Source organism: Hibiscus syriacus, unplaced genomic scaffold (genome assembly GCF_006381635.1).
Source record: "Hibiscus syriacus cultivar Baekdansim isolate YM2019G1 unplaced genomic scaffold, ASM638163v2 tig00007432_pilon, whole genome shotgun sequence".
Taxonomy (NCBI): Eukaryota; Viridiplantae; Streptophyta; class Magnoliopsida; order Malvales; family Malvaceae; genus Hibiscus; species Hibiscus syriacus.
Window position 1 is genome coordinate 66,144 of NW_024062138.1, and position 27,004 is coordinate 93,147.

Here is a 27,004-nt window from a genome sequence, read left to right on the forward strand (position 1 = left end):
AATAAATGTTGGGGATTGTATTGCAAGTTTTAAAAGTTGGGGGACCTAAATGCAAGCTTCTGAATTGTTCAGTGACCATTACTATACTTTACCCTAAATTAAATTAAATCTTATAGATAAAAAATATTATTTTTCGGTTTAATAGTTTGAGTCCATATTATTCTTAATACTAGGGTTTTTGCCAAAAAATCCCAACACCTTTTACTCTTCTTAACTACCCCTTGCCCATATTTTTCTCTTCATCGTCTCATTATAACTCAAAATGCCAAACCCACCAATCTATCATCTCTCAACCCCCCCCCCTTGAACAGAGGTGAGACTCTTGGGGGAACTAAAGGGATAAATAAGAGAAACACAAGTACACAACCCTTAGCATCAAACCCTCTTTTGAAGAAAGTTTGAATCCTGATGTTGTAAGGGAGCATTTCCTTTGAGGGGAATGTTGTCTGGATCGGGGACACTTGTTTTAAATCCATCGTTATTGGCTGCCAGTGTCGTCGGACCAGGCTTCATTCCCCCCAATCATTGCTCCCATATATGAACTTGATGCTTTGCAAAGGCTAAAATTTCAGATCAACCACTGCGGAATGTAAAGGTTTCGGTTTTCAGCTTTTGATGGTTATTCGAGTTTACGTTAGATCATTGGATTGGGTATGTTGTTAGTTACGTGTGGTGTGATGAAGAGTTTTGACTAATTTGATTTTTCATCATCATCATTTGTTTTTCCTGTGTGTTTCTGTCAGTACTAAGTTGTAGCCCTCCTTTCAGGGTCATCATTACTCTGATCTTTCCCATGATGTCTTTTTTATTTATCTCATCTGTCAGTTTCAGATCCGGCTTTGAACTTTGTCAAACGTTATCCCTTCTTTTCAGCGCTGTTCCCTTCTTTCTTCTTTTTCCTAGTCCATAGGGTTTCCTTTTGACAAAGCCTAAGCCGAGAGATGCAAGTTTATTTTTGATCAGCTTTCTTCTTCATTGAGATGCAACCTTAAACCCTTACATTGACCAACAACTCATTACATGCTTAGCCGAAAGGTTAGACATGGTGGAGTTAATGGTCTGAGCGGTGAAAGCTTATTGCATTTAAATCCTGGACGTTAGGAATCTACGAAACCAATGTCACAATCTTCTTCTTAATACTTGTACCTTCAGGCTACGACAGCTATAAATCTCCTAATTTCTATAGACAGAATTAATGTTGTATTAAATTTCCGTTGGACCAAATAGGTTGGATTACAACCTAGACGTTAATGCCTCTATTTCAACTACGAGCATAGTATTTAACAAGCATAGACGTTAAAGCTTGGTTTCATTTCATTTCACCGAAAGCTGCTAGCCACTTCCCATTAGCTGAAAGGACGTCTGATTTGGACCCATGTCGGGTTTCCAACATGTAGATGGGTTTCTAACGTGATTTTATGGCACTTTGAAGAATCTAAATGTCTAAACTCATTAACAAATTTAATATGTCATTCAACTCATCCAATTGGTAATTGTTTAAATCTAATAACTATAGTCTCAGGTGGAACCGAATCTTTGGCTTTGTATGGTACAAATCAAAAGCGTTACAATGACTTTTGAAAACTAGTTTTGATACTTTATTCGTAAGCGATGAAATTGAACAAGCCTCTATGTACCATTTATTTAACGCAAGGTTAAGATTCTAAAATCAAATCATAATCACAAAAAGAAAAAGTTGCTTTGGATGCATGTGGTGTACGAATAAAATGGACGGACCAACGATGATTTTAAAACAACAGCCTATGATTCCATTTCGTGGAGCCTCCATGTGTATGTATTTAGATAAGTTTATGTGTCGAATAATTAAATCGATTGATTATTTCATTTTAGAAAAATAGTGGCGAATAATTCCACTTTGGGTGGTGTTTGAAATGACACTCAAATCATTTATAATTGAAACTAACTTGATGTCACTTAATTTTAAAACTAATTCTATCTGTCCAATTGATAGAACTATTGAAATTTTATATGGCAATGAGCTATTTTTAATATTTTATATAAGTTAATAAAAATGAAATTGCCATCTTAGTCTTACAAATGGCTCTACATGTGTTTGACCTTATTTTCTAATTGTTACGGCAAAATACGTACTCTTGGAGACACCATTGTCCTTTGCTATTTTAGCTTTTGTTTTTCCGTAGTGGCCAACGGTTAGATCTTTCAAGAACACAATACAATAACACTCTTATTGTTTTGTGAATAAAAAAGTATCATTAATATTTCTTTTTCCTATGAATTTTCTTTTCGATATTTCTCGGATCCTGACTCTGCATCAAAATTAGATTATTATTAAAAATGTAGACATAAAAATCAACATTATTTTAAGTTTTAATTTAATATATTATACATAAACTTTAATTTTATACATTATATATATAAATTCTAATTTGATAAGAAATTATTAAAACCCTTATTAACTTAGCATTGTTTATTATAAATTGTAATAGATTTTTTAATTTATTTTTCTTGTAGTATCTTGTATTATAATATTCAAAGTTTATATTTACGAAAAACTCGTATGTGTTAAGAATGACAATTAGTTAAAAAAACGAAGTCATAAAATAAAGATATATATTGTATGAAAAAATAATATAAAAACATATAATAAAATTTAAAATGCCGTAATATTAAATAAAATATACATTTAAAACTATAAGCCTTAAATACATTTATATTTAGGGTAAATTAAATGGTACATGACTATAAGATGTTATTTTGTTGAGTCACCTGACTATTAAAAGTTACAAAATGGTCTTGCGACTATAGGGAGTTACTTTGTTAGGTCCCCCAACTATTAAAAGTTATAAAATGATCACCTAACTAATTATTATGTTTCAAACTCATTATTTTTCGTTAAAAAATTAAAGACAGTCTGCGGTGGTTGTTAACTTGGTGACTGAGATATGATAAAATATGATCTCACAATCTCAAACGACTATCATATCTCAGTTACCATGTTAACGTTCAACTCAACTAACTGTTATTTTTAAATAGAAAATGAAGAGTTTGGAATATAATGAATAATCAAATGATTATCTTGTAACTTTTAATAGTCGAGTGACTCAACAAAACAATTCCCTATAATCGGGGAACCATTTTGTAACTTTCAATAAAATAATATGTTATAGTCGGGGATCATTTGTGTACTTTACCCTTATATTTATCAAATGAACTTGGATAAAATAAATCTTTAATTTATTTGTTTGTTTTTGTTTTCTACTCGATCAACATTGTTCCATAGAAACAAACGTTTGCACTGATTATGAAAAAGAGAAACCACTAACACGTAAGGTGCAGTTGGAATAAACTTCTACTTATTATTTTTTAAAAAGTAAATTTAGAAAATTCACAAAGCTGACTTCACCTTACCGCCTCTTCGATGCCTATTTGGACACGCTGGAGACCTCAATTTGTCCTTAAATAGTTTTAAAAAGTTTAATTTTTTAATATTATTTTATTTATAAAATTAAAACTTAAAAACATGAATCTATTTCATTACCGCTCAAAGCCATTTGATACCGCAGAACGACATCTTTCATGTCGTCTGTTGGCAATTTTCTTATTAGTTCAAATAAAAATCCTATTCCCCTCTTCCTCAATCCACGTGTCTTTTCCCATGGATTCCCATTAATTAATTACATACTTGACCATTTCTCTCCTACGTCCCACCCCCATTTCATCCGTTACAAAGATTAAATCGAACCCCTTAAATCATCATCAGATTCCCTGCTAAAGTCACACGTCTAGGAATCAAACTTTCTATAAAAGAATAAAAAAAACCCAGCCCTTTCCGTAGCATATGAAAACCATCTCCTTTCTTCCTCCATATTACACATTATATTTCTGGGTACTAGTTATGAGTTTGCAAGTTGGTGTAGAAGACTATCAACCATGACTAGAGTCCCCAAGTCTCTTGTCTACTCTTCACTTGCAAGGAACCCTTGGCCCTTTCCTTCTTCTTCCTTGTAACCCTTTGTTTTTTTTAAAGCAGGGTTTTCAGTTTAAAGCTTTGCTATTTTTAAATATGGGCGGTGGAGAGAAGAATACAGTGAAGACCTTCCATTTACACCTACCGAATCTTCATCATCATCATAATCACCATGGGAAGAAGCAAACAAAGGATGTGCCAAAAGGGTGTTTGGCTATCAAAGTAGGGTCAACAGAAGAGGAGCAACAGAGGTTCGTGGTGCCGGTTATTTACTTCAACCACCCATTGTTCATGCAGCTGTTGAAAGAAGCCGAAGAAGAGTACGGGTTCGACCAGAAGGGTACCATCACCATTCCTTGTCACGTAGAGGAGTTTAGGAATGTTCGGGGCTTGATTGATGGGGAGAAATCCCTTCTTCATCATCATGTCGGTTGTTTTAGGGTTTCATAAAAAAAATCTTGTTATCAATAGATAAAGAAAAATGATACAACGATGACGATAAAACGTTGTTTATAATTGCATTGCCCCACGTATATATTTGTTTGGAATCATATTGGAAAAGAAGCAGCGAATGCCTCTCTCCTTTTCATTTATTTTCAATCTTTAAAGATAATATATTGAGGACAAGATCCCTTGGTAGGCTCATTGCCTTTGCTTTAATTTTGAAATTTGGAGATGTGGAAATCACTACCGGCAAATGGAATCAAGTACCACAATGAGGGAGGCCGTCCCCGTTTAGGGTCCGGACATGTCTATAAAGATTAAATACTTTATTTGTGGATCACTTTGTTGTCCAAGCCGCATTGAGCTTGAGTTAGGTGTTGGGAATTGAATGAGATGTCCAACAGTGTGAAGAATGAAAGTCAAGAACGGACGGTGGGTTCAATTAATACCCTGTTTGGGGCAATTCATTTCCTTGACAACAAGGGCTTTTATGCGTGTGTTTTTGTTTGTAGGGCAAACGCAATTTACATGTCCTTAAAACATAGGAATAAACCAGCCTTTGGAGACCCTTATGGAAAATTCAACGTCTTAACCCGAACAAAGGATAGTTAGTCGTGGAGAAAACATTGTGGGTGATTCATCCCTATGCTCTATATAAATTGAGAAATTAATCCAGTTAAAAATATTATCATACCTTAGTATTAAATTATAAATATTATCATAATTAATATTTCAAACCAAAATTAACTAACGGATGGTTAAGGGCCGGCCACCGAATTAGTTTGGTCGAGGAACGATTATTTTGGTTCAAAATTGATTAATTAACCGAATTAAATGAAAATAATAAATATTAAATATATATATTAAGTTCAAATCTATTAAAAGTTAAGACCCAATTATTTTTTAACCATACTAGATCAATTAAATTATCAAGACCTAATTAAATAATTTTAACTCAAATAAAAATACCTCTTTTAAATTCAAATTAATCTAACTAAAAAAATTATATAAAAAATCAGTTCAGTTAACTGTTAATGAAAAAATAGTTTGATTAATTCGATTAATGAAAATTCGGTTCGATCAATGACTGAATGAACCAAATGAACACCCCTAGTTTTAACCTTATCCTATAGAGTTGGATCGAATCGAAATATGTTGAGTTTGTCTCACATATTCATCCTTATACACAATCAAATGGAAATTGAATGTATCGATAACTAGAAGCAAACATTATAACACATACATAATTTTATATATGATAAAACTCAAATATGAAACACCGAAAATTCCAACACCTCAATCTGACCATAGTTTTTTCATCTTGCTTTGTTTTGTGGATTGTGACTGGGGAACAAATAAATATAACTTGCGAACTATTTGATCAACAATTTATTTAATCAAATAATATTAGTTCGTAATTTCGATTTAAAAAACCAACATGATGTATATTATTCAAGCTATATAGCTGACCAAATGTCACATATCGAACTAAGTCTTTATTATTATATTGACAAAGATGATGAGGAACGGATTCATGCTACAAGGCCTATGAGAAGCTAATGTCATTTTAATTCGTCCACGGCTATAGAGGTATCCAATTGGTGCACTGAGATTGGTTTGGTGCATGAACAAGACAGTTTTTAATTGCAATTGGTGCACTGGGATTGGTTCAATGCATGAACAATATAGTTTTTAATTGCAAGTTTCAACAATAGGATAATGAGTAGTTATCAATTGGGCATTTGTTTTTTAGTAGTTACAATTGGGCGTGAAAGAATAACGATTGGATCTAGAACAGTCGTATATGACCCAAAATATAAATTTGACCATGTCTATTCAAATTTAGATTTAACTCAAATCAATTTAAATTTGTTTATTGTACTGAAATCTAAAAAGAATAGGTAGAGAACATCATTAGAATTAAAACGATTGTATTAGTCGTTAAGCTTAAAAAAACATAAAATATTATTAAATTTATCAAACCACTATAACATAACTATTGTGATATCATAATAAATTTTAAAATAATTTTATAACATAGTAATAAATTTTAATAATTATTTCATAACAAAAATTGTCTAATCATCTACATTTGAATAATATCTGAACATTTGAACATTTGAATCGTTGAAATGAATATTTTGGTCACCAAAAGGGTCGAAACCGAATAAAAAGCTTTCAGGATCGAGTAGTATCAAGCATGGAAGCTTAAATCAATTGTAGCATGCAAACAAAGAAACACCCTAGTAAAAAAAAAACATTGTTCTTTTAAATAATATTTTTACTAAGCAAAATAATAAATAAAACACGGTGGACAAGAATATATAATTGTTTGATGGAGTTACAATATATTCCACTTATCTGCCAAAGCTTCAGTAATCCTTGCAATGCACATTGCAGCACTTAATGGATAACCAGAAACTGAAAGAAATGAGAGAATAAACCATATAAGACAATGAAGTAAGTCATGTCCCATTTAAGCATGATAAGAATTAAGTTGTATGCATGTAAAGTACGACTCTTGTATACATATAGTAATAAACTCGGACTTGGGATAACTGCGAGTACCAGTATGATTCAATGGTTCTTATAATTCAAAGGTTACGAATCGAAAACCTTGAAATTTCAGGAACAAAATTTAACAAACATACACATATGAATGTGGGACTTACTCGCTATAAAATCATCTGCATAGTCTGTCTCTATTTTCCCATGGGCCATTGCACCCACCTGAATAGAAAGATGCACAGAGACAGGATAAGGAGACAATTATAAATAAAGAACTTGTATGTCACACGAAACTTACCACAAAAACAAGATTCACATCATCACCAACAGCATCTACATATTTTCTCATTTTAACCAGTTTCTCCGAGCTATATGAGAAACCTGAATTTCAAGAAAAACAAATTGAATTCTGGAAACAACGGGTTTGCATAGACAAAAATACAAGAGTAAAAACAACCAAACTCAAGCCCACCTATTTTCCGAGAATTGACAAGAAAATAGTTCGTTACGGGATTCTTTATCACTCCTAAAAGTTTTTCACGATTGCCAACAGCAGTTATATTTAGTTTTTGAAGCAACTGCACTGCATGATTGTTGAAGAGGTCAATAAGAAACAGTCTGGTAAAAATTTTAAAATGCAGCAGAAGAGACATAATTTCAGCATGAGAACTTACACGTGATACCAGAGAACCGCTTGTATGTTCTCGGAATTCGAACGTGAGGTTTAACTTCAAAAAGTACACCTTTCTCGGTTCTAACATACACAGCTTGCAATCTCCCAGCCTTATTGACCGGGCTATCTAAAATAGATAGAAGAGCCTATAGGGAAACAAAACAATTGGCTGTTAGTTAAAGGAGTTAATCTAAATCATCCATCAGGTTTTAACATCGAGAATGCAGTACCAATTAAATAATAATAGTTTTAACAATATATAAAGATTGAAATAAATAACAAAAAAATAGGAAAATAACCTGATGTGTTATGTCAGGCCTGTAATCAGCAGGATTCTTGTTATTTTTCAGCAAGAAATTGGCATGATCATCCGAGTTCAAGAGTTGGAAACTCTGTAACAATTTACAACCAATAAGATAAAAATACAGTTGAAAACCAAATTTCATTAAAGGACAAACAAAAAAACAATTAAAAACTACTATAAGAATAATATATACACGAACAGAAGCTCACACAAGTAAATGATAACAGATATGTTAAGCACAGCATATATATACGAAGTCTAAGTTCCATATACCTTTCCAACTTTAGCAACTTCCAGGGAAGCCTTCTCAAGAACAAAAATGACCCCATTTTTGTTGGTCCTTTTATCACTGGGGACAACTGGGATTCCCACAAGTTCATCTGTTCCGGCTTTGCCTTCTTCCTCTTCTTTACCTTCTACTTCCATTGTTGGCTTTTCAATAGAAGCTCTCTTTGCAGGTTCTTCCTCTTCTACTTCTACTTGTTCTGCACGTTCCTGTTCTTCTTTATCATATTTCTCGTCTCTATTCTTCCGTTTTTTCACTTTTATAGCATACGGTCTTACCATTTTATTGGCTCAAAATATTATTTATCCTTCAAATAAGAAGAACCAAACCAAGATAGCATTACATTAGAAGCAGCAAAGACAGTATTTTCAGGATAGGAAGAGAGGGAGTACTTTTGAGCAAGACTGACATTGAGACAAGTGAAAACCCAAATAGCGAGAAGCCCGAGCTCAATTAAAAATTCACTACTCAAAATTCAGTTTAAGCTCGATCAAGTAAATTTTTAAGCTTGAGCTCAGCTCGAGAAAAAATAAATTTCAATTAAGCTCGTTTACTCATTTTCCATACTCAAACTCCAGTTTGAGCTGGAATTAAGCTTTTGCATATACAATTTTTTCATTATAGTTAAATTTTCATACAAATTTATTCGATTCTAATATACACAATTAGCAGCCGCTTTGTATATATTATCAGCTCAGCTCAAGCGCTGGTTTGAACGGTGAGGTTGCCTGAATGACTAGTTGCACGATATAGATGAGAAATCATATTTGCCATTGACGATCCATTAAAGACTATATATCCCCTATTTGTTTCTTCAGAAGGACAAGACAATTCTAGGGCCAATATAAAAGGAAATCAATGTTAGCATTACAGAGTTTATGCAACAAAGTTTAGGGACATTCCAAGTGTAATCAAATTTCGTAAAACAATGATGAATTTTCAATTAGGAAAGTTTACAGCTTACGTTCGATAGTTGAACAAAACTTACAGTTACAGTTGGCGGAGCAAGGAAAGCGGGGAGCTGACGATTGAGGGCGGAGCAAGGGCAGCTGTTTAGGTTTTTTGTTTTCTTCTTTCAATTTCTTTTATAGTTTCTAATGAATTATTAAATTTTGGATTGGGCTGAAACTGTATTTGGGTTGGGATTCTACGTATAATGGGTATATATATTTTTTGAGAGTCCATATTTATTTATTCGTCAATTAATTTAATTAAATATTATAAATATTTATTTTTAATGATTAATTTAATTTAATTCAATATATTTTATTTATATTATTAAAACCAAAAAACAACTAATAGTGTCTCATCAAAAATTCATTAATTAGTTAAGTGGTTAAAGATGTTCCTATTATCCTACTTTATATGGATTCCAATCCTAATATTTATCTTGAAAAAAATAATACCTTTTAATTTAATCAAAAGAATAATACCTTGTCTTAATAAATAACTTATTATTATTTATTATGTATATATTCTTTCGTACAAATAGAACACACACACATATATATATATATAAAATTGTGAATATGTGGATCTCAAACATCGCTCTTGAGGGAAGAACTGCATCCGCTTTGATCATCATAATACTTGGACCAAAGCATAATGCCACCGTACTTGGAGGAATTCTTTATGGCAGGGAGAACCTTGGATATGAGATCATTGACAGGGATGAAACCGCTGTCGGCTGCATCCGAAGATGCTGGTAGGCCGAGGAAAATCTTTGTCGCCGGGATATCCGAAGTCCATTGTTTCCATGCATCTTCGAGGTTGGCAATATCGGCGGGTGGTTGTTGAATTGGACCCAAGCATAATCAAATAAACCCGTTTTGAGTGCATTTCCAACCAAAGCATCAGGGAATGGGCATTGAGGAGCTGCAGTTAAGTATACTTTCTTGCCTTTCTTGCTATACCCCGAGAGGTACATTGCGAGATCGTCCCAATGTTCGTCCGTTCCTCCCTCAATATCGAAGTCGATTCCATCGAGAACGGCAGGTCCGAGAGGTCGAGAAGATGACGTTCCCCCAATAAATTATTCCAGATATACGTCGACTTGTCTAGCGTCATCAGAGGAAGCGAGGGAGTAACTACCAGCGCCTCCACCCAAAGAAAGAATCACTTTAACACCTTTGGCTTGACACGATTTAATGTCGGAGCTCAACCCAGTGCAGCCGTTGCTATATGGATCACAATGACCGGCAAGGTTCATCATGGGAGTTCGGCCATTACCAAATGTTGCCAAGAAGGCTATATTTAAATATTCGTACTCCCCGTCCCACAAGTCTCCGCGAGGGTCCCTTCGTTGCCGTTTTGACCCCAGTAGATAGAAATCCCACCACCATTTGAACCAGTTGCTAGCACCAAAACCATCAAGCAGATGAACGAAATTGATATTTTAAGCTTGAAAGCCATGTTCTTAGGTTACTTTATTACACGACCGAGTTGTTTCTGTGTTGGAACTATGGTGGTGAAGCTCCACATTTATAGCAGAATATTGGCGCTTGTCGTTTGACAATTATTTTGAAGTCTCGCAGCCGAGAACGTAGCTTTTTGGGCACTTCATTTCAGTGAGGCAAGCAACACGCCAACTTAAGGGCAATGCCTGAAACATGTTTTGTTGAACACTATATTTTCCTATGGCATTCACCATATAGCTCCATGTCCAGTAACTTGCTGCTGGGGCAACTGCAACATTCAAGCAAACTTAATGGACAAACAGCAAAATAACTGATAAAACCAACCGATATTAAACTGATTTGGTTGAACCAATTGTATCTAAATTGATCAATCAGTTCAGTTTATGCTAGAACAATCGATCAAACCAACCAAACCGAATATTGACCTTCACCTTCCGTATGACATATAGCCCTAATTAATCATTTCTTCTTGTATCATTCAAGCACACCTGTCACTGACCTGAATAAATCTTGGACCACAAGAAATTAGGGTCCTGACAAAATACATAAGAAAAAATATTTATTATTCATGTTTAAAAAGAAATTACAAAGTGGAAGAGGACCGACCCACAGCCATTCTGGTGACGCTCCAACTGCTCTCTACTAAAGGTTTGACCTGTTTGCTCCTCGCTCTCTCTGATCTCCGCCCTGATTTATCGTGTTATTAAGGATTAAATGGATATATTTAATCTACTAAATCTTATTTTACTACTTTGATATTTGAAGTATTTTTATTTACTTTATTCTTTTAATATTTTTAGTAATGATTCTATCATTTTTAATTCATTTTTATAAAAATAACATAACACAATGAAAATCTATCCAATATATATTAAATTTGAAAACTTTACAAAAATTATAAAATAAAATAAAATGATTTTTATATTAAAATGTGACCTGTGAATTATTAATATAAGCCTAAACTAAATCATAATACAGATAAATTTATATAAATTAATTTTTTACCTAATTTAAATATATAGGCGATTTCCTTTATTTATATAATTGTATAGAAATATAAAATTAGTTTAATTTTATATTATTCTTATATATGACACGGTTACGCGAAAAATGGGGGGAAAGACTCGTTTATCTCCTTTTTCTTGCATCTCTTACTATTTCAGTCCACACGTTTTTCTTTTCCCAGCAGCCATGGAAGAGAAAATAATCTCTTCATCCTCCTCCTCATCACTACTTTCATTTTCCCAGGAAACTCCATCTTCAACCCTAAAGCAGAAGCTTCAATTCCTTGTCAAAAGCCAGCAAGACTCGTGGGCATACGCTATACTTTGGCGGACTTCAAACGACGACCAAGGTCGTTTGTTCTTGACTTGGGAAGATGGTCATTTTCAAGGAACCAAAGACTCATCTCCAAAACCATCGGCGCCCACCAAAGTTTCCGATGTTCAAGCCTTACATAATGAACGAAGAAAGGACATGAAAGGACTCCAAGGCCTCATCGGAGACAACCACGACATCGACTTATCGTTGATCGACGACACAGATATCACCCATGCCGAATGGTACTATGTGATGTCTCTCAGTCGATCTTTTTCGGCCGGCGATGGGGTTCTCGGCAAGGCTCTTAGCACTGGCTCTTTGGTTTGGTTAACCGGTGCTATTGAGCTGCAATTTAATGATTGTGAACGAGCTCGAGAAGCACAGTTGCATGGCATCGAAACTCTTGTTTGTATACCGACTTCTTCTGGTGTTCTCGAGCTTGGATCCTCAGAAATTATCAATGAAAATTGGGGACTAGTCCAGCAAGTGAAATCCCTGTTCGGGTCCGATCAAAATCCGAATCCGAATTCAAATTTAACCCCGAGTTCTATCTCAGAGCATTCAGATTCCGACTGCCCATTACGTGCCAATAATAAAACAGATACAGAGAAGATAACTCCGAATAAACGTGGAAGAAAACCGATTCTCGGACGAAAGAAACCGTTGAACCAAGTGGAAGCCGAGAGGCAACGCCGTGAGAAGCTGAACAGTAGGTTTTACGCGCTCCGAGCTGTAGTCCCGAACGTCTCACGCATGGACAAAGCATCTCTCTTGTCAGATGCCGTCTCGTACATCGGCGAACTAAAGTCGAAAATCGAGCACTTGGAATCACGGCTTCATAAGAACAACAAGAAAGTAAAGGTAGAAATGTTTTATTCCATGGCTAACCAAAGCACCACCTCATTAGCGGAACAAGCTAGGCCGAGGAATTCATCAGCCGTCGCAACAGCTGGGTGGCGTGACCTACAAGTCGATATCAAGATCATGGGAAACGGTGATGCGATGATTAGGGTTCAATCGGAGAATGTGAACTACCCAGCTGCTAGGTTAATGGGTGCACTTCGTGACTTGGAGTTTCAGGTCCATCATGCAAGCTTGTCGTGTGTTAACGAGCTCATGCTCCAGGATATTATCGTCCAGATCCCCCATGGATTGAGAACTCAAGAGTCACTCAAAGCTGCTATTCTGCGGACACTAGGGCATTAAGGTCATTTATTAAGTGTGTAATAATATCAGTTTTTAATGTTTTTTCCTCTAATTATCTGGTTCATTCTGTATTTGATCTGCTTCAAGTGAATTCTTCTAATTCAGTGTTCGATATAGACAAACTTGTCTCGTTTATAAAGGAGACTCGTCTTTACTTTTTTTTTTAACGAACCTTGCTCCTTTAATTTTCCTTACCGGAAAAATAAATATTACTAAAACAATCTGTGTCCCCATCCTAACCAACGATTTAAAGATGAGTCTCTTTCTTCAGCAACAATTTTAAAATTTTCCACACTAGAACAAAAACAAGAAAAACGTGATACTGCTACATTTTTTATGGCCGTGTACATCCTATATGTTTTATTTTTCTTTAATTATTATTATTATTATGACAGTAATGAAGTAGTGAAAGCCCTATCAGATTAGGTACCAGTAACACTAGTGGCTTAAAGTTAGCACGTACCGCGCGTCAGAGAAATAAGTTAAATAAATAAGGGTAAAGTATAGTAATGGTCACTGAACATTTCTGAAGCTTGCATTTAGGTCCCCTAACTTTTAAAACTTGCAATACAATCCCCCAACATTTATTCCATTTGCAATATGGTCCCTCAACTTAAACCACTGTTACAAAATTAGGTTAACGGTCATTGAACTTTTCGGGCACTTGAATTTAGGTCTCCCAACTTTTAAAACTTGTAAAATAGTCCTCAATTTCATTCTAAACCCCAATTTCCAAAGTAATTCAATTTCATTCTAAACCCTAAATTCCAAAATATTTCAATTAAATTTTAAACCCCAAATTCTAAAATACTTCAATTTAAGGTTTAGAATGTAATTGAATTATTTTGGAATTTAGGGTTTAGAATGAAATTAAGGTGTTTTGAAATTTTGAACATGAATTTACTATTTGACAATATTTATTTCAATATAAATTTGAGGTTTGTTTAACTATTTATATCAATTTTGAATAACAATATGCATTGATTAAACATCCCGAATAGCAAAATGGAAGCACTCTATTCGGTATTTCAACTTCCCATAAACTCTGCTCATTTCTTCAACTTTTGACTATATGAAATTCGGAACACTCATTTGGAGCATTATGATTTAAGTACCACTATGTTCTTGCATGCTATTTTTTATCAGATTTGAGTACCTAACCCTTCAGTGCTTTACAGTGCAATCATTTATGATTCACCTGAATTTGCTCATACAGTGATCATTTATGATTTAGTAGAATCAATGGTTTAGAAGGAAATTGAATTACTTTGGAAATTGGAGTTTATAATGAAATTAAGGACTGTTTTACAAGTTTTAAAAGTTGAGAGACCTAAATTCAAGTGTCTGAAAAGTTTAATGACCGATTATATAATTTACCCTAATTTCTAACAGTGGTTTAAGTTGGGGGACCATATTGCAAATGGAATAAATGTTAGGGGACTGTATTGCAAGTTTTAAAAGTTGGGGGACTTAAATGAAAGCTTCAGAAATGTTCAGTGACCATTACTATACTTTACCCAATAAATAAATGTGTAAATTAGTACGAAGTGATTGCTTTAAATAAATAAACGTGTAAATTAGCACGTACCAGTTTTTAATGTCAAAGAGAACACAACAAGAATCAGGTCATGGATCGCTTTACGGACTTGGAAAATCAGCCCGTTTAAAGACGTGTTCTCCTTGCTCTGTAGCCTTGGAGGCCATAGAAGAACAATAGAAACGTAAACAAACACCTTCAGTAAAGGCAATTCTTTCAGGGCTTCAATGAAAATCACATATTCTATGGATAATTACTGACACTCGTTTCCCGTACGATGAAATATCTGTCGCTTAGGACTTATTTTATTCATTTTACTTCAAGGTGCATGAACACATATTTTGGTCACGTTCTACGTACTTTTTGCAAAAGGCTTTACAATTTCGACGTGAAAATAATTGGCATTTTGTTATGATGTGGGCCACTTGATAACTCGTGACGCAAACAAAGAAACATTGAATATAGTAGTACTATTAATATTTTATAATATATTAATTAAATAATACTAATACATTATTATAAAAACATATTAATTATAAAATAAGTTATTATATGAATAATAAAATGTAAGAATATATTGTTAGTAATGCTCTGAATTTTTATGTCATTTATCCTACATTTGGAAGGAAATTACCTTTGAAAAGGTTTATGTATGAAAACTCATTCCTTTGTTTGTTGAATGTGGTATGACAAGTTCTTCGCACGCGTATACAGTTATCGTTGCCAGTTTACTTTTAAAATAGTAGTTCGCCATGACACAATTTACTGTTCATTCATTTCTGTTATTTTTATTTAATTATCCAGTCGGTTTTAACATCTCAATTTTGTATTCATTATTTTCGACATATATTTATCAACTATATTATATATTATTAATTCAAGTTAATGGTTAGTTATTAAATTTTCATGCTATCACTACTTTTATATTTTTTCATATTCTTTATGATACATTAGATGAGATTCATTTAATAAAAATAAATAATAAATTTAATTAATAAAATATTTATATTGATGTGACATGTCTATACTTCAAACATATAATATATATTATTTTATTATATTAAACACGTTATATATATCACTTCATCACTTTGGACACGTGTTACATAACATGTCATTATTTATATATACACAATAATGGCATATCATTACTTTGTGACATGTGTTAAATGTTATGTCATCATTTATACATATATTATATGTGACATAAAATAAAATAGTAAAAAGCTAAAATTTATAAAATAAATATGAATTAAAGTTACTAGGCAATTAAATGTTGGATATGAATTTAAACATTGCGCTTTTTAAATTAAACTAAAATTGTAAACTTTATTTTTATCCGGACCCATAACAAACTCAAGGTCAAAACTAAAATTCAAAACTAATTTTTGACATTAGATGGTAATGCAATTATCTCTTAAATATTACATATTTAAGGATTATTATAATAATACTTTCTTTATATTTTGGTAAACTACGGAGTTGATCATTTTTATTTTATTCTTTTAATGTACAGTCCCTCGACTTGAAAAAGTTAATCTGTAGTTATTTTTATTTTGTTTTAATTAAGATATGGTCACTGAAATGTTAATTTTCGTTAGTTTGATGACGTGATATGTTAATAAAAGGGATTAATTTTTATTTTAACCCTTGAACTTTAGATAAAATACTAATAATAGACCTTTTTGTAAACCCAAAATAATTTAGGGATAAAAATTTAATTTTTGCTTTCTCTTTCAAATCAGCTTCTCCTATGGCATCTTCGTTATCCACTTTCCATATCTCAACTCTTCATTTCCCCCTCGAAACATGGACAATGGCAAGCTTTCCAGTTCTCTTTGTCCTTCACCCATCAACTTCTCCCCGCTCATCTCTTCAACTCCAAGCTGCTGCCCCCACGTCGTCTTGGCTACGAACCTGGTGCACGATCCTAGGTTTCGTTGAAGAATCCTCGAAAGCCAAGGACAGCCCACCCACGTGCCGTTCGCCTTGTGGAATTCGACGGCGATAACTCCCCCTCACGTCCAAATTCCCATTACTCTCAGCTTCAGCGCGTGGGCTCCATGGCGTCGAGAAGTATTGACAGTGCCGTCGTCGTCTCGATCTTCGACGTTATCAACTATCGACCAAACATCATCTTCACCAAGTTCCGCGTCGTCAACGGTAGTGTCCCCTTGGCCGTGTCCATAGCTAAAGTTTCCGAGAAACCGCTAGCTTCTGCTGGTGGTCAACCGCCGGCCTTTCGCCATCAAACAACCAAATACCATTCAATATCAAAAACCAAAATATCAAATATCGAGAAAAGGAATTGAAAACGGAAATTAAATAAGGTAAGAAAAAAAAGAAAATTAAAAATATAATCTAAGAGGGTGGGGTAATTTGAAAGGGAGTCCATTAGAGAAAAGACTCAAAACATTTTTTTTTCATTTTCCGTTGGTAGAGAAGATGGAGGTTTGCGGCGCAAGAAGATGGGGTCAGAGAAGAAAACATATTAAAAAAAAGGAGTAAATTAAATTTTTGTCCTTAAAATATTTTGGGTTTATAAAGAGGTCCATTATAGTATTTTATTTAAAGTTTAGGGGTCAAAGTAAAATTAGACCCTTTTACTAATTTGTCATGTCATCAAACTAGCCGAAGTTAACGTTTCAGTGATCGCATCTTAATTAAAACAAAATAAAAGTAACTACAATTAACTTTTTTTAATTGAGTGACATACGTTTAAAAAAATGAAACAAAAGTGAACAATTATATAGTTTACCCTTATATCTTTTCTTATTTTATTTTATTTATCAAATAAATATGAGAATTGTATATATATATATATATTTATCGATTCGAGTGCCTTTTTTCACTATAAAATATAGATAAATTCAAATCGATTGAAGTCCTTTTAAATTATGATGAGATGGATGACCGATGAAATATATAAAATTTAATTAAGTCCTAGATGTACGTATCTACCTTCCGGTCCTAAAGAAATCAGGTGGAGATAGGATTTGGGCCTTTGATCATCCTGCAAGAAGAGATGAATTATGCAATTATGAGAGAGAACGTGGGTTTTGGCCTAAATCAATTACACCGCAACAAAGGATCGTGTCCTGCCTGTATCAAATGACATATGGTTATGATTTTTCTAATATTGTCTTTTTTATTAATATGCACGAATATAAAATAATATTTGCTTAAAAAATTTAATCAGTTAATATTATATTTTCATACATTCCGTGTGGTACTCGAACTTAAAACTTTAATAACATTTTTAACTATTGAAATCACTCGATTTATGCACATTTAAATATACTTAAATATATTTAATTTAAATAAATTCATTAATCTCCATATAAATATCTCATTGTTCAACTTGATTCTATCACATTTTAAATTAAAATTGATCGTTCAAAGCAAATATAGTTGTAAGAAATTAAATGGACAAGGTCAGAGGGAGAATTTGGTCAATTCACGGCAGCCACGGAAGGAACAGATTATTTCCGAATCCACGTCATCATATTCCGGGCTCCACTCATTTCCATCTACCAATATTAATGGCTTCATACGTATGACATAATTCGTATTGAAATCCTTCACTCTTATCCCTCCCTGACCGTTGCCACCCTCCATTCCTTCCCGCCACGCCAACAAAAAGCCATATTCCGTTGTTTCTGCTACGGAGGTTGAAGGTGGAAAATTGAGCACGAAAAAGAATAGTAATGATACGACGACGGTGAATGTTCGGACGACGAGGACACGCGTAGGAAGTACGAACCGGGAAGGAATTTGAGCGAGGGGAGTTTTGCCAAGGTTAAATTCGCTAAGAATGTCGAGACCGGCGAGTGTCTCGCCATTAAAATCCTCGACCGTGATCAAGTCCTCCGTCACCGGATTGTCGAACAGGTAAACAAGAATCCCATTGCTGAAATTCAATCATTTTCTTTTGGATTAAGGGTGATTTTGTTTGGGGCAGATAAAGAGAGAAATATCAACAATGAAGCTTATAAAGCATCCCAATGTAGTTAAAATCTATGAGGTACGTAAACAAATTAATCCCTGGAATTATGATGTAAGGTTGATTAATCCCGTTTAGGGTTATGGCAAGCAAGACAAAGATTTATATCGTGATCGAGTACGTTGGTGGAGGCGAGCTTTTCGACAAAATTGTAAGCGGTTGTCATTAAGTTATAAACGCTCATGGAGTTTATTGTTTATGATACCAAAAATCTTTGATATTTTTTAGGCCATGCGAGGGAGACTCAAAGAGGATGAAGCCAGGAGCTATTTCCAGCAGCTTATTAATGCTGTTGATTTCTGCCAGGGTACAGGCGTTTTCCATAGAGATTTGAAGGTTCAACTCTCCCTTTGATGTAACTGATTCATTAGATGAGTGTGTTTCAAAGCTTTTGATTTTAGAAATTGGAGCTTGGTTCGTTCTAGCTTCTAATTCCATATGTAATTGTCCATTTTTGCAGCCTGAGAACTTTCTTCAGGATTCCAATGGTGTTCTTAAAATATCGAATTTTGGATTGAGTGCTTTTTCAAAGCAAGTTCGGGTAAGCATATAGTGTAACCATAAAATCCTACTTTTGTTCCTGCTTATAACAATATTCTTCCCAATGTAGGAGGATGGGTTGCTTCTCACGGCTTGTGGGACTCCGAATTATGTTGCTCCAGAGGAATGTATATACCATGACTTCATAAAGATAGTGAGCCACAATACTGCGGTTTCTTCGTCATTCGTGTCCGATATTTCCTTATCAGGTGCTTAAAAATCAAGGTTACGACGGTCGAGCATCGGATATTTGGTCTTGTGGAGTTATTCTCTTTGTACTTATGGCTGGTTATTTGCCCTTTGATGAACCAAACCTTATATGCTTGTATAAGAAAGTAAGTAACCTCCATATCCGCCTTCTCTTTTTCATGCGAAGTTGCTTATGACTTTTGGTACATCTTGATAAAATTTTCAGATCACAAAGGCCGATTTCACTTGTCCTTCATATTTGACGACTAGTGCAACTTATTCTTGATCCAAACCCTCTTACGGTAACCCTTCATGCTTTGCATTTTATGATCATCTGCTGTCTTTGAAGCCTCTTTACTGTGTATGATACATGCATTTGTGTTGAAAATTTGCGTGTTAATTGTGCCAGCGTATAACTGTTCCTGAAATTCTAGAAGATGAATGGTTCAAGAAAGGGTACAAACCGCCCCAATTCGAGCAGGAAGAGGATATAAATCTCGATGACATCGACAACGCCTTTAATGACTCAACGGTAGTTCATTTCATACTCTATCTGTTCTGTTTCTCTGCCTAAACAGAGTGACTACAGAAGCATATACAAGCGCTTTACAACGTGGTCTGATAGACTGTTATCTGTTGTCCCAAAACCAAGTACTTGATTAATGTTATTCCGTTTTCCAGGAAAATCTTGTAACAGAAAGGAAAGTGAGACCTGTTTCGATGAATGCTTTCGAGCTCATCTCCAGGTCGCAAAGCTTTAGTCTAGACAATTTGTTTGAGATGGTATGCAATTAAAATCCCTCTAGTTTTCACTATACTGAATGTTGAATGCAATGTGTTTAGACTGGATCCCCACTTTCCATCTTAGCTGAGTGTATCCCTTTTTGTTTGTTGATCCGAATTGGAATGGCAGCGTCCTGCGAAGCGAGAAACCAGTTTTGCTTCCCAATGTCCTCCGAACGAAATCATCTCCAAAATTGAGGAAGCTGCAAAGCCTCTAGGTTTCAATGTTGACAAGCGAAACTATAAGGTTCGATTCATCTTCATCTACGTTGCAACTGCTGTTTGTATGCCTACAACTTCTGTTTCATGTCTCATGTACTTGTATAATTCACATTGCCATAGATGAAGTTGAAAGGTGACAAAAGAGGGAGAAAGGGACAACTATCCATAGCTACCGAGGTAACACAATACTCCCTGTTTACAATGCACATCTTATTCGATATCGGAGAAAAACAACACGATAATTCATCGCTCTTTGATCTCAGGTGTTCGAATCCAGGTTGCTCCCTGCTTACATGTGGTGGAGTTCCGGAAAACCGGCGGAGACACATTGGAGTTTCACAAGGTACACACTTGAATTTTAATCTGTTTTTGTTTTAACTCTAATTTGTCGAATGTCGATCAAATCTAACCTTGCAATAACTGTGTGATACCCCATTTTAGCTGTGGTTTTTTTAACATGACAGTTCTACAAAAACTTTTCATCTGGATTGAATGATATAATCTGGAAAACTGATGGAATTCCTGAAGAAAAGAGAAGTGCGTGGGCATTAAATGCATTTAATTCCAATTTCATTTAGTTTATTTCATGTCAAAATAAAGTTTCTCGACTGTTATTTGATTGTGCAGGTCATAAGAAGGCGGCATGCGACCGTTTGTTCTAGCTTAGCCACCGTTAATTAACGATGTACACTTATTTTTTTTCCTTCCGTTGATTATTTTTTTAAAAATTATTATATATTTGCACATTTGTATAATTACGTTAGAATAATTAAATGTAATATATAAAAGAAATTATAAATAATATTAATATTTTTATAATTTTCTCTGTTCAGTTGTTTTGGCAGTTTTAGGATTTTTCTTTCATTACCCAAAGGACAATTACAAATTAACAAGAAAAATCAACACTCTATTAATTTAGGGATTAAATGTTTGATTTTTTTAAGTAAGATTAAGAATTTAAATTTAAAATAAATTAAATTGAGAGGATTATTCATATTATAATTTTTATAATATTTAATATAAACTAATAATAGTAAATCAATTATTATTTTTTAAAATAACTGCATCAATTGTTCATTATTAAGAAATATAAACAAATTTGGGTTACAATATATATTTTCCTTTAAAAATATCCTTCTTTGTATATCCATGATTAATGTCACATGCAAAGATGATGTGGTCCACTAAGTACCTAACACGTGATGGCATTAGGAAATGGTCATTTGAAAAAGAAAAAGAAAACTCTTTTAGAGAAATTGAAAAAATAGGAGTAATATTTTAAAAAATAATTTTACAAAGCATCAAATTATATATATATATATATATATATATATATATTAAAAAAAAAATTAAGAATCGTTATTTTAAATATTTCCTATTTTTTGACTAATTTTTATATATTTAACAAAATAATTATTTTATCGCACTTTATCATAACATTTTATGACAGTTTTTTTAGCTGTTCGCATCATCCTAATAGATGGCTTAAATAGAAATAAAGGTTTACCATTTCAAAGAATAAATCAATAAAAAAAATTATTCAAACATCAAAATGAGGAAAACAAACAACTTTATAACTAAATTTAAATAAAAACATATATATAATTCCAATTGAATTGGGTAAAGCCAGTTTAGATTAATAAATCCAAATTGAATTGCGTAAAGCCCGTTTAGATTGAATTAGATTGGGTAAAGCAAGTTTAAATTTTGATTTTAATTTTATTGAATTGAATGATAAGAAAACAATATTTTGAAGTAGAAATTTAGAATTAATTAAGTAGAACCTAAGACCGGTAGGGTAGGCCGGAAAGTACAGTGTTTGGGGAATTTGGAGAGTTAGCGGCAACCTTGTTTGACCAATGTAGCTTAGCCTGTATTTATTATTCTCTATTGCAAGTCACCTAAACTCCACCGGCCGATTTCCACGCGTCTCTCTCTTTTGACCTTTTAATTTACGCTTTCCTCCGTTGCTGAGCTTTGAAACACAACCCAGTTTTGTTGGCAATATCCAAAGGATAGCAAAGCACTCTTCCAGCTTCCTTGAAAGCAACCTCCTAATCTCACATGGCGGCACAGTCATCAATTAGCATCCCAACTCCCACACCTCTAAAATACCAGCATTTTCCCCAGTTTTTCAACATTTTGTCTCAAAAACGAAAATGTTTTAATTATTATTAATATTACTGTTGCTAAATTACTAATCCCGTAACACATATATTCTTAAGCTGGTTGAGCTATCTATCCTTTTCTTGGACCTCTACCCACCATTAATTCAACACTCTGTTTCCGTCCAACTTTCCTTTTTTTGTAGTTATTGTTGTATTTAATTCCTACTGGTCTAGCTTCCCTCTCCCTCAGGCTTCAAAAGCAAGATTTTCCCTTTTTTTTAGGTGATTTTAGTTCATCTTCTTTAATTAAACACAAGCAAACAGTCATTTTTCCTTCAGAGCCACTCAAACTATGGATAGGGATAGTATAGAGATGGACAAAGAACGTCTGACGGCGGAAATGGCGTTCAAAGACTCGTCCTCCGCTGTCATCAGGATCCGTAAAAGGTTGCCTGATTTCTTGCAATCTGTGAAGCTTAAATACGTTAAATTGGGTTACGGTTATTCATGTAACCCGGTCACCGTTCTCATATTTGCTCTTATCCTACCTTTGTTCATTATCGCTTTAGTTCAGTTCACCGGTCTGAAACCGGACAGAGTTTCCCAGTTATGGACCAACCAAGCCCTTAGGCTTGAGAGCATTGATGCTGCTACGAGACTATCTGGTTTGTTAATCTTATTCTTCCTCTTCGGTCTCTACTATGCAAAGCGATCCAGGCCGGTTTATCTCCTCGACTTTGCTTGCTACAAGCCTGAAGATGATCGTAAAATGTCGGTCGACTCGTTCTTGAATATGACTGAAGAGAGCGGCGCTTTCATGGAGGACACGCTTCAGTTTCAGAGAAGGATATCGACTCGGTCCGGACTAGGCGACGAGACGTATTTCCCGAGAGGGATAACGTCTAAGCCACCGAATCTGTGCATGGAAGAGGCTCGAGCTGAAGCTGAAGCTGTCATGTTCGGATCAGTCGACCAACTTTTCTCGAAAACCGGAGTTAACCCGAGGGATATCGGCATTCTTATTGTGAATTGCAGCTTGTTTAATCCGACACCGTCGCTCTCGGCCATGATTGTCAACCATTACAAGCTACGTACAGATATCAACAGCTACAACCTCGGGGGAATGGGTTGCAGTGCCGGCCTTATATCGATCGATCTCGCAAAACACCTCCTTCAATCCAACCCAAACACGTATGCCTTAGTGGTGAGCACCGAAAACATTACTCTCAATTGGTATTTTGGGAATGAAAGATCCATGTTGCTATGCAATTGCATATTCCGCATGGGTGGAGTCGCGGTCCTGTTGTCGAACAAGCCACGAGATAAGGCTTGTTCCAAGTACCAGCTTGTTCATGTGGTTCGAACCCATAAAGGAGCCGACGACAGACATTACAACTGCGTGTACCAAAGAGAGGACGACAAAGGAAAGATCGGAGTTTCATTGGCTCGTGAGTTGATGGCCGTGGCCGGTGACGCTTTGAAAACCAATATCACCACGTTGGGTCCCCTCGTTTTACCATTCACGGAGCAGTTCATGTTCTTCATCACGCTCGTCCGGAGGAAGCTTTTGAAAGCCAAAGTGAGTCCTTATATACCCGATTTCAAGCTCGCTTTCGAGCATTTCTGTATCCACGCCGGCGGAAGGGCGGTGCTGGATGAATTACAGAAGAACTTGCAGTTATCGGATTGGCACATGGAACCCTCGAGAATGACTCTACATAGATTCGGAAACACTTCGAGTAGCTCATTATGGTATGAATTGGCTTACACGGAGGCCAAGGGACGGGTATCGGGCGGTGACCGGGTGTGGCAGATTGCATTCGGGTCGGGTTTCAAGTGTAACAGTGCTGTTTGGAGAGCTCTTAGGTCCACTCCCGTGAATGAGTCAAGAGGAAATCCTTGGAAGAATGAAATTGATAAATATCCGGTCAAAATATCTCTCGCTTGAGAATGCTGACCTGGCCCGGATCTGTAGGCTGTTTGCCATAGGCGGTGGGGTTCCTACACATCTATATTATTAATTGAATTTTTTTTAATTTTCTTCACTTTTAATAAAAACTATTTTCTGGTAAATTAGGCACATCAAACATGGATAATTTTATTCACATCATTCTTGGGATTAAATTTGGAGTGATATTTTATACAATATAATTCTATCAATTGCTAATAAACCAAATTTTTATTTTTTCTAAATTTTTTTTTATTTTTCACTTCTTTTTACTTTTTAATCATCAAATTTTTAATATTTTATAAAGTTAAATCATCTCAAAAATCTAACCCCAAAATCACTTGAACTTAAACCTAAAAATACCAAACTCAAACCTACCCAAATTGAGATCCACTTGCCACCTCTAATTAAACGTGTCTATTAGGCACATAAAATATTCTCCCATCAATAATATAATATCAAATAAAAATATGATAAATTGTATTAAATTTTAGAGTTTGAATTATTTATTTCATTGATTTTTATATTAAATTATAGTACCTGATTTTCATTTAATTGTAATGTAAGTATTTAGCTATCAAAATTTAAACGATGCGGCAGTACAGATAGATATTTTTATCACAATGATAAATAAATCAAAACAATATCATTTTGGAGAATTATATAAAACTTATTTTATGTTTTTCTTTTTATTTTCTCACATTTTTTAAGCTAATCACGAATTTGATCAAGCTTTCATTCGTCGATGTTAGTCTCATCTTTGGTGGTCGAAATTTTATAAAATATATCTTTCAATTTATTTCTTTTTCTAAACCCAAATACAAGCTCAATTTTTCTTAAATCTAAATATTTGATATTTCATCATCGAATTGTCTTGATTTTCAACTATATTGTTTCTATTGTTCTATCGTGTCTCGTCACTATTTGATTCTTAAGATGATATTCCGGTTACAAAAAATAATAATTTACCGGAGAAGATGAGACCTTTTATTTTATTTTATTTGTTTTGGTTTAATTTTTTTAACATTTTTTATAGATTAGGAGTTAAGGTTATTATGCTTTTCTAATTGATATTTTAGTTATTTTTTATGTAAAAAACAAATTTTTTATATTTTTAATATTTAAGATAATAATTTTCAGTAATGAATTGTTTGCTTGCTGGTGATACTATTAATGTGATCATTGATTTTTGGACGTTAAAAATTCTCAAATCTCAGGGATTGAATGGGATTTGGTAAAAAAATTACACTTTACTTGTTATTGCTATTGCCTTGTATGCATTTAAGAAAGTTAATATTGCATCATTAATTAGCTGCTATGCGTATGGCATACAGGAGAGGGTCGAAGTTTGGTGAATACAATGTTCCTGCAACAGCCGAGGGATTTACAGTAATCTTCGACACAGTTTGATTCTAATGCCATGTTGGTGATACTAATATTAAATAAGTACAAAACAAGCTATACAGTGCGAAAAGATGAACAAAACGGAAAGCTAATATTATAAGAGAGGATTACACTCTGGATGTTCCAAGCTTTCGTTTAAACATGCGTTTCAAAAGGAAAACTTGAAGGACGCTTGCCGCTATAAGTGCAGCTGATTCGAACATTGCCTTGTGAAGTGCTCGTCGCTCCAAGTTATCATTCACTGCACGCAGCCCCATGTCCAAAAATGAAGAATTCGGGAGATTAAAACATTAAAAAGCTAATACCTATTGCCTGTCGATCGGTCTGAGACTCGATCCAATGCTGTTCGAATTGGATGTTGTAAAGAGCTTCCTCCAACCTTGATATCTGATCCATCAAAGGATCGATATGCTCTGCAAACATCATTTACAAATATAATCCAAAGTGAAAACAAAAGGGAAAAACAAATAACTGTAACTCACATTCTTTTGCATGCTGATGACTGTACGTAAAATGCCCGACTTGTATATCAAATCAATGGTTTCGTGGTAAGGAGAGTTGTTAGTAAAGCAGGACTTGTAAGCCCCTTGCTCGTGGACAACAAACTCGTGCTTGTCACTATTTTGTTTTGAAAATCATGAATCTGGTCTCCTAATGGTCCCTTTATCTGTGCTCATCTCACCACCCTTAATCAAATGTTGGGGTAATTGTGAAGATAATTATTTAGCTGACAATATTTTTTTTAGTTTCCACTATAAGAATTTAAAAAGTATATTACGTGTACTTAATTGACATATTCTATAAGCGGAGTTTTGACTCTTCAAACAAAGGTTAAAAGTTATCATATGTCCTTGTACAATATTAACAAGTAAAAATATAATTAATCCCTATCTACAGAGTTCAACCGACCATAATAATTATTTTCGAAAAAAATGAACCTTAATTACTCATCATAACTTTATTTTGCGTAATTCGAGTGATTTCAACAATTAAAAAGAGTATTCTAAAAGCCATAATCCCTTACATGATAAAACTTTTAGTTTAACCCTTTAAACTATAAAAAGATAATGCTAAAATTATATTTTATCTCGCCTTAAATGATAGAATTACGGGGTTACTTTTATAGTATCACACAATCAAATGAGACACTCAATTTAGTTATC

At 34.2% G+C, this 27,004-nt stretch overlaps 6 protein-coding genes and 2 pseudogenes across 6 annotated transcripts; 5 read left to right on the forward strand and 3 right to left on the reverse strand.

Annotated features, from left to right (window-relative positions):
- Nucleotides 1-885: 885 nt before the first annotated feature.
- Nucleotides 886-13,107, forward strand: LOC120201527 (transcription factor MYC2-like). The gene is made up of 2 exons (XM_039202123.1): nt 886-902; nt 11,768-13,107. Exon 2 carries the CDS (start codon nt 11,773-11,775, stop codon nt 13,105-13,107), a length of 1,335 nt encoding a protein of 444 aa, XP_039058054.1. The 5' UTR covers nt 886-902; nt 11,768-11,772.
- On the forward strand, nt 3,885-4,609 carry LOC120201542 (auxin-responsive protein SAUR32-like). The gene has a single exon (XM_039202134.1). The coding sequence runs from the start codon at nt 4,046-4,048 to the stop codon at nt 4,397-4,399; it is 354 nt and encodes a 117-aa protein (XP_039058065.1). The 5' UTR covers nt 3,885-4,045; the 3' UTR covers nt 4,400-4,609.
- LOC120201538 (ribosomal RNA small subunit methyltransferase nep-1-like) lies at nt 6,708-9,227 on the reverse strand. The gene is made up of 8 exons (XM_039202130.1): nt 9,153-9,227; nt 8,152-8,471; nt 7,874-7,966; nt 7,576-7,720; nt 7,374-7,484; nt 7,200-7,282; nt 7,066-7,123; nt 6,708-6,814 (listed from the first exon to the last, which is right to left on the reverse strand). Exons 2-8 carry the CDS (start codon nt 8,443-8,445, stop codon nt 6,735-6,737), a joined length of 864 nt encoding a protein of 287 aa, XP_039058061.1. The 5' UTR covers nt 8,446-8,471; nt 9,153-9,227; the 3' UTR covers nt 6,708-6,734.
- On the reverse strand, nt 9,672-10,576 carry LOC120201537 (annotated as a pseudogene).
- A 5,622-nt stretch (nt 13,108-18,729) lies between the features above and the next one.
- On the forward strand, nt 18,730-19,672 carry LOC120201528 (CBL-interacting serine/threonine-protein kinase 9-like). Its single transcript, XM_039202124.1, has 6 exons — nt 18,730-18,798; nt 18,876-18,983; nt 19,108-19,188; nt 19,258-19,311; nt 19,397-19,522; nt 19,603-19,672. Exons 1-6 carry the CDS (start codon nt 18,730-18,732, stop codon nt 19,660-19,662), a joined length of 498 nt encoding a protein of 165 aa, XP_039058055.1. The 3' UTR covers nt 19,663-19,672.
- Nucleotides 19,673-19,791: 119 nt separating this feature from the next.
- LOC120201543 (CBL-interacting protein kinase 9-like) lies at nt 19,792-20,949 on the forward strand. The gene is made up of 6 exons (XM_039202135.1): nt 19,792-19,908; nt 20,058-20,159; nt 20,290-20,406; nt 20,502-20,558; nt 20,645-20,724; nt 20,846-20,949. The coding sequence occupies exons 2-6, from the start codon at nt 20,097-20,099 to the stop codon at nt 20,871-20,873; spliced, it is 345 nt and encodes a 114-aa protein (XP_039058066.1). The 5' UTR covers nt 19,792-19,908; nt 20,058-20,096; the 3' UTR covers nt 20,874-20,949.
- A 1,863-nt stretch (nt 20,950-22,812) lies between these two features.
- LOC120201544 (3-ketoacyl-CoA synthase 1-like) lies at nt 22,813-24,562 on the forward strand. The gene has a single exon (XM_039202136.1). It carries the CDS (start codon nt 22,842-22,844, stop codon nt 24,435-24,437), a length of 1,596 nt encoding a protein of 531 aa, XP_039058067.1. The 5' UTR covers nt 22,813-22,841; the 3' UTR covers nt 24,438-24,562.
- A 1,367-nt stretch (nt 24,563-25,929) lies between these two features.
- On the reverse strand, nt 25,930-26,508 carry LOC120201529 (annotated as a pseudogene).
- Nucleotides 26,509-27,004: the final 496 nt, after the last annotated feature.

Coding starts and splice junctions, on each gene's coding strand:
- LOC120201542 (XM_039202134.1), top strand. CDS start 4,046: ATGGGCGGTGGAGAGAAGAATACAGTGAAGACCTTCCATTTACACCTA.
- LOC120201538 (XM_039202130.1), bottom strand. CDS start 8,445: ATGGTAAGACCGTATGCTATAAAAGTGAAAAAACGGAAGAATAGAGAC. Junction 7,967..8,151: donor AAGTTGCTAAAGTTGGAAAG/GTATATGGAACT, acceptor AAATTGTTACAG/AGTTTCCAACTCTTGAACTC. Junction 7,283..7,373: donor TGTCAATTCTCGGAAAATAG/GTGGGCTTGAGT, acceptor CTTGAAATTCAG/GTTTCTCATATAGCTCGGAG.
- LOC120201527 (XM_039202123.1), top strand. CDS start 11,773: ATGGAAGAGAAAATAATCTCTTCATCCTCCTCCTCATCACTACTTTCA.
- LOC120201528 (XM_039202124.1), top strand. CDS start 18,730: ATGGCAAGCAAGACAAAGATTTATATCGTGATCGAGTACGTTGGTGGA. Junction 18,799..18,875: donor GCGAGCTTTTCGACAAAATT/GTAAGCGGTTGT, acceptor GATATTTTTTAG/GCCATGCGAGGGAGACTCAA. Junction 19,523..19,602: donor TTATATGCTTGTATAAGAAA/GTAAGTAACCTC, acceptor TAAAATTTTCAG/ATCACAAAGGCCGATTTCAC.
- LOC120201543 (XM_039202135.1), top strand. CDS start 20,097: ATGAATGCTTTCGAGCTCATCTCCAGGTCGCAAAGCTTTAGTCTAGAC. Junction 20,559..20,644: donor AACTATCCATAGCTACCGAG/GTAACACAATAC, acceptor CTTTGATCTCAG/GTGTTCGAATCCAGGTTGCT. Junction 20,725..20,845: donor ACACATTGGAGTTTCACAAG/GTACACACTTGA, acceptor TTAACATGACAG/TTCTACAAAAACTTTTCATC.
- LOC120201544 (XM_039202136.1), top strand. CDS start 22,842: ATGGATAGGGATAGTATAGAGATGGACAAAGAACGTCTGACGGCGGAA.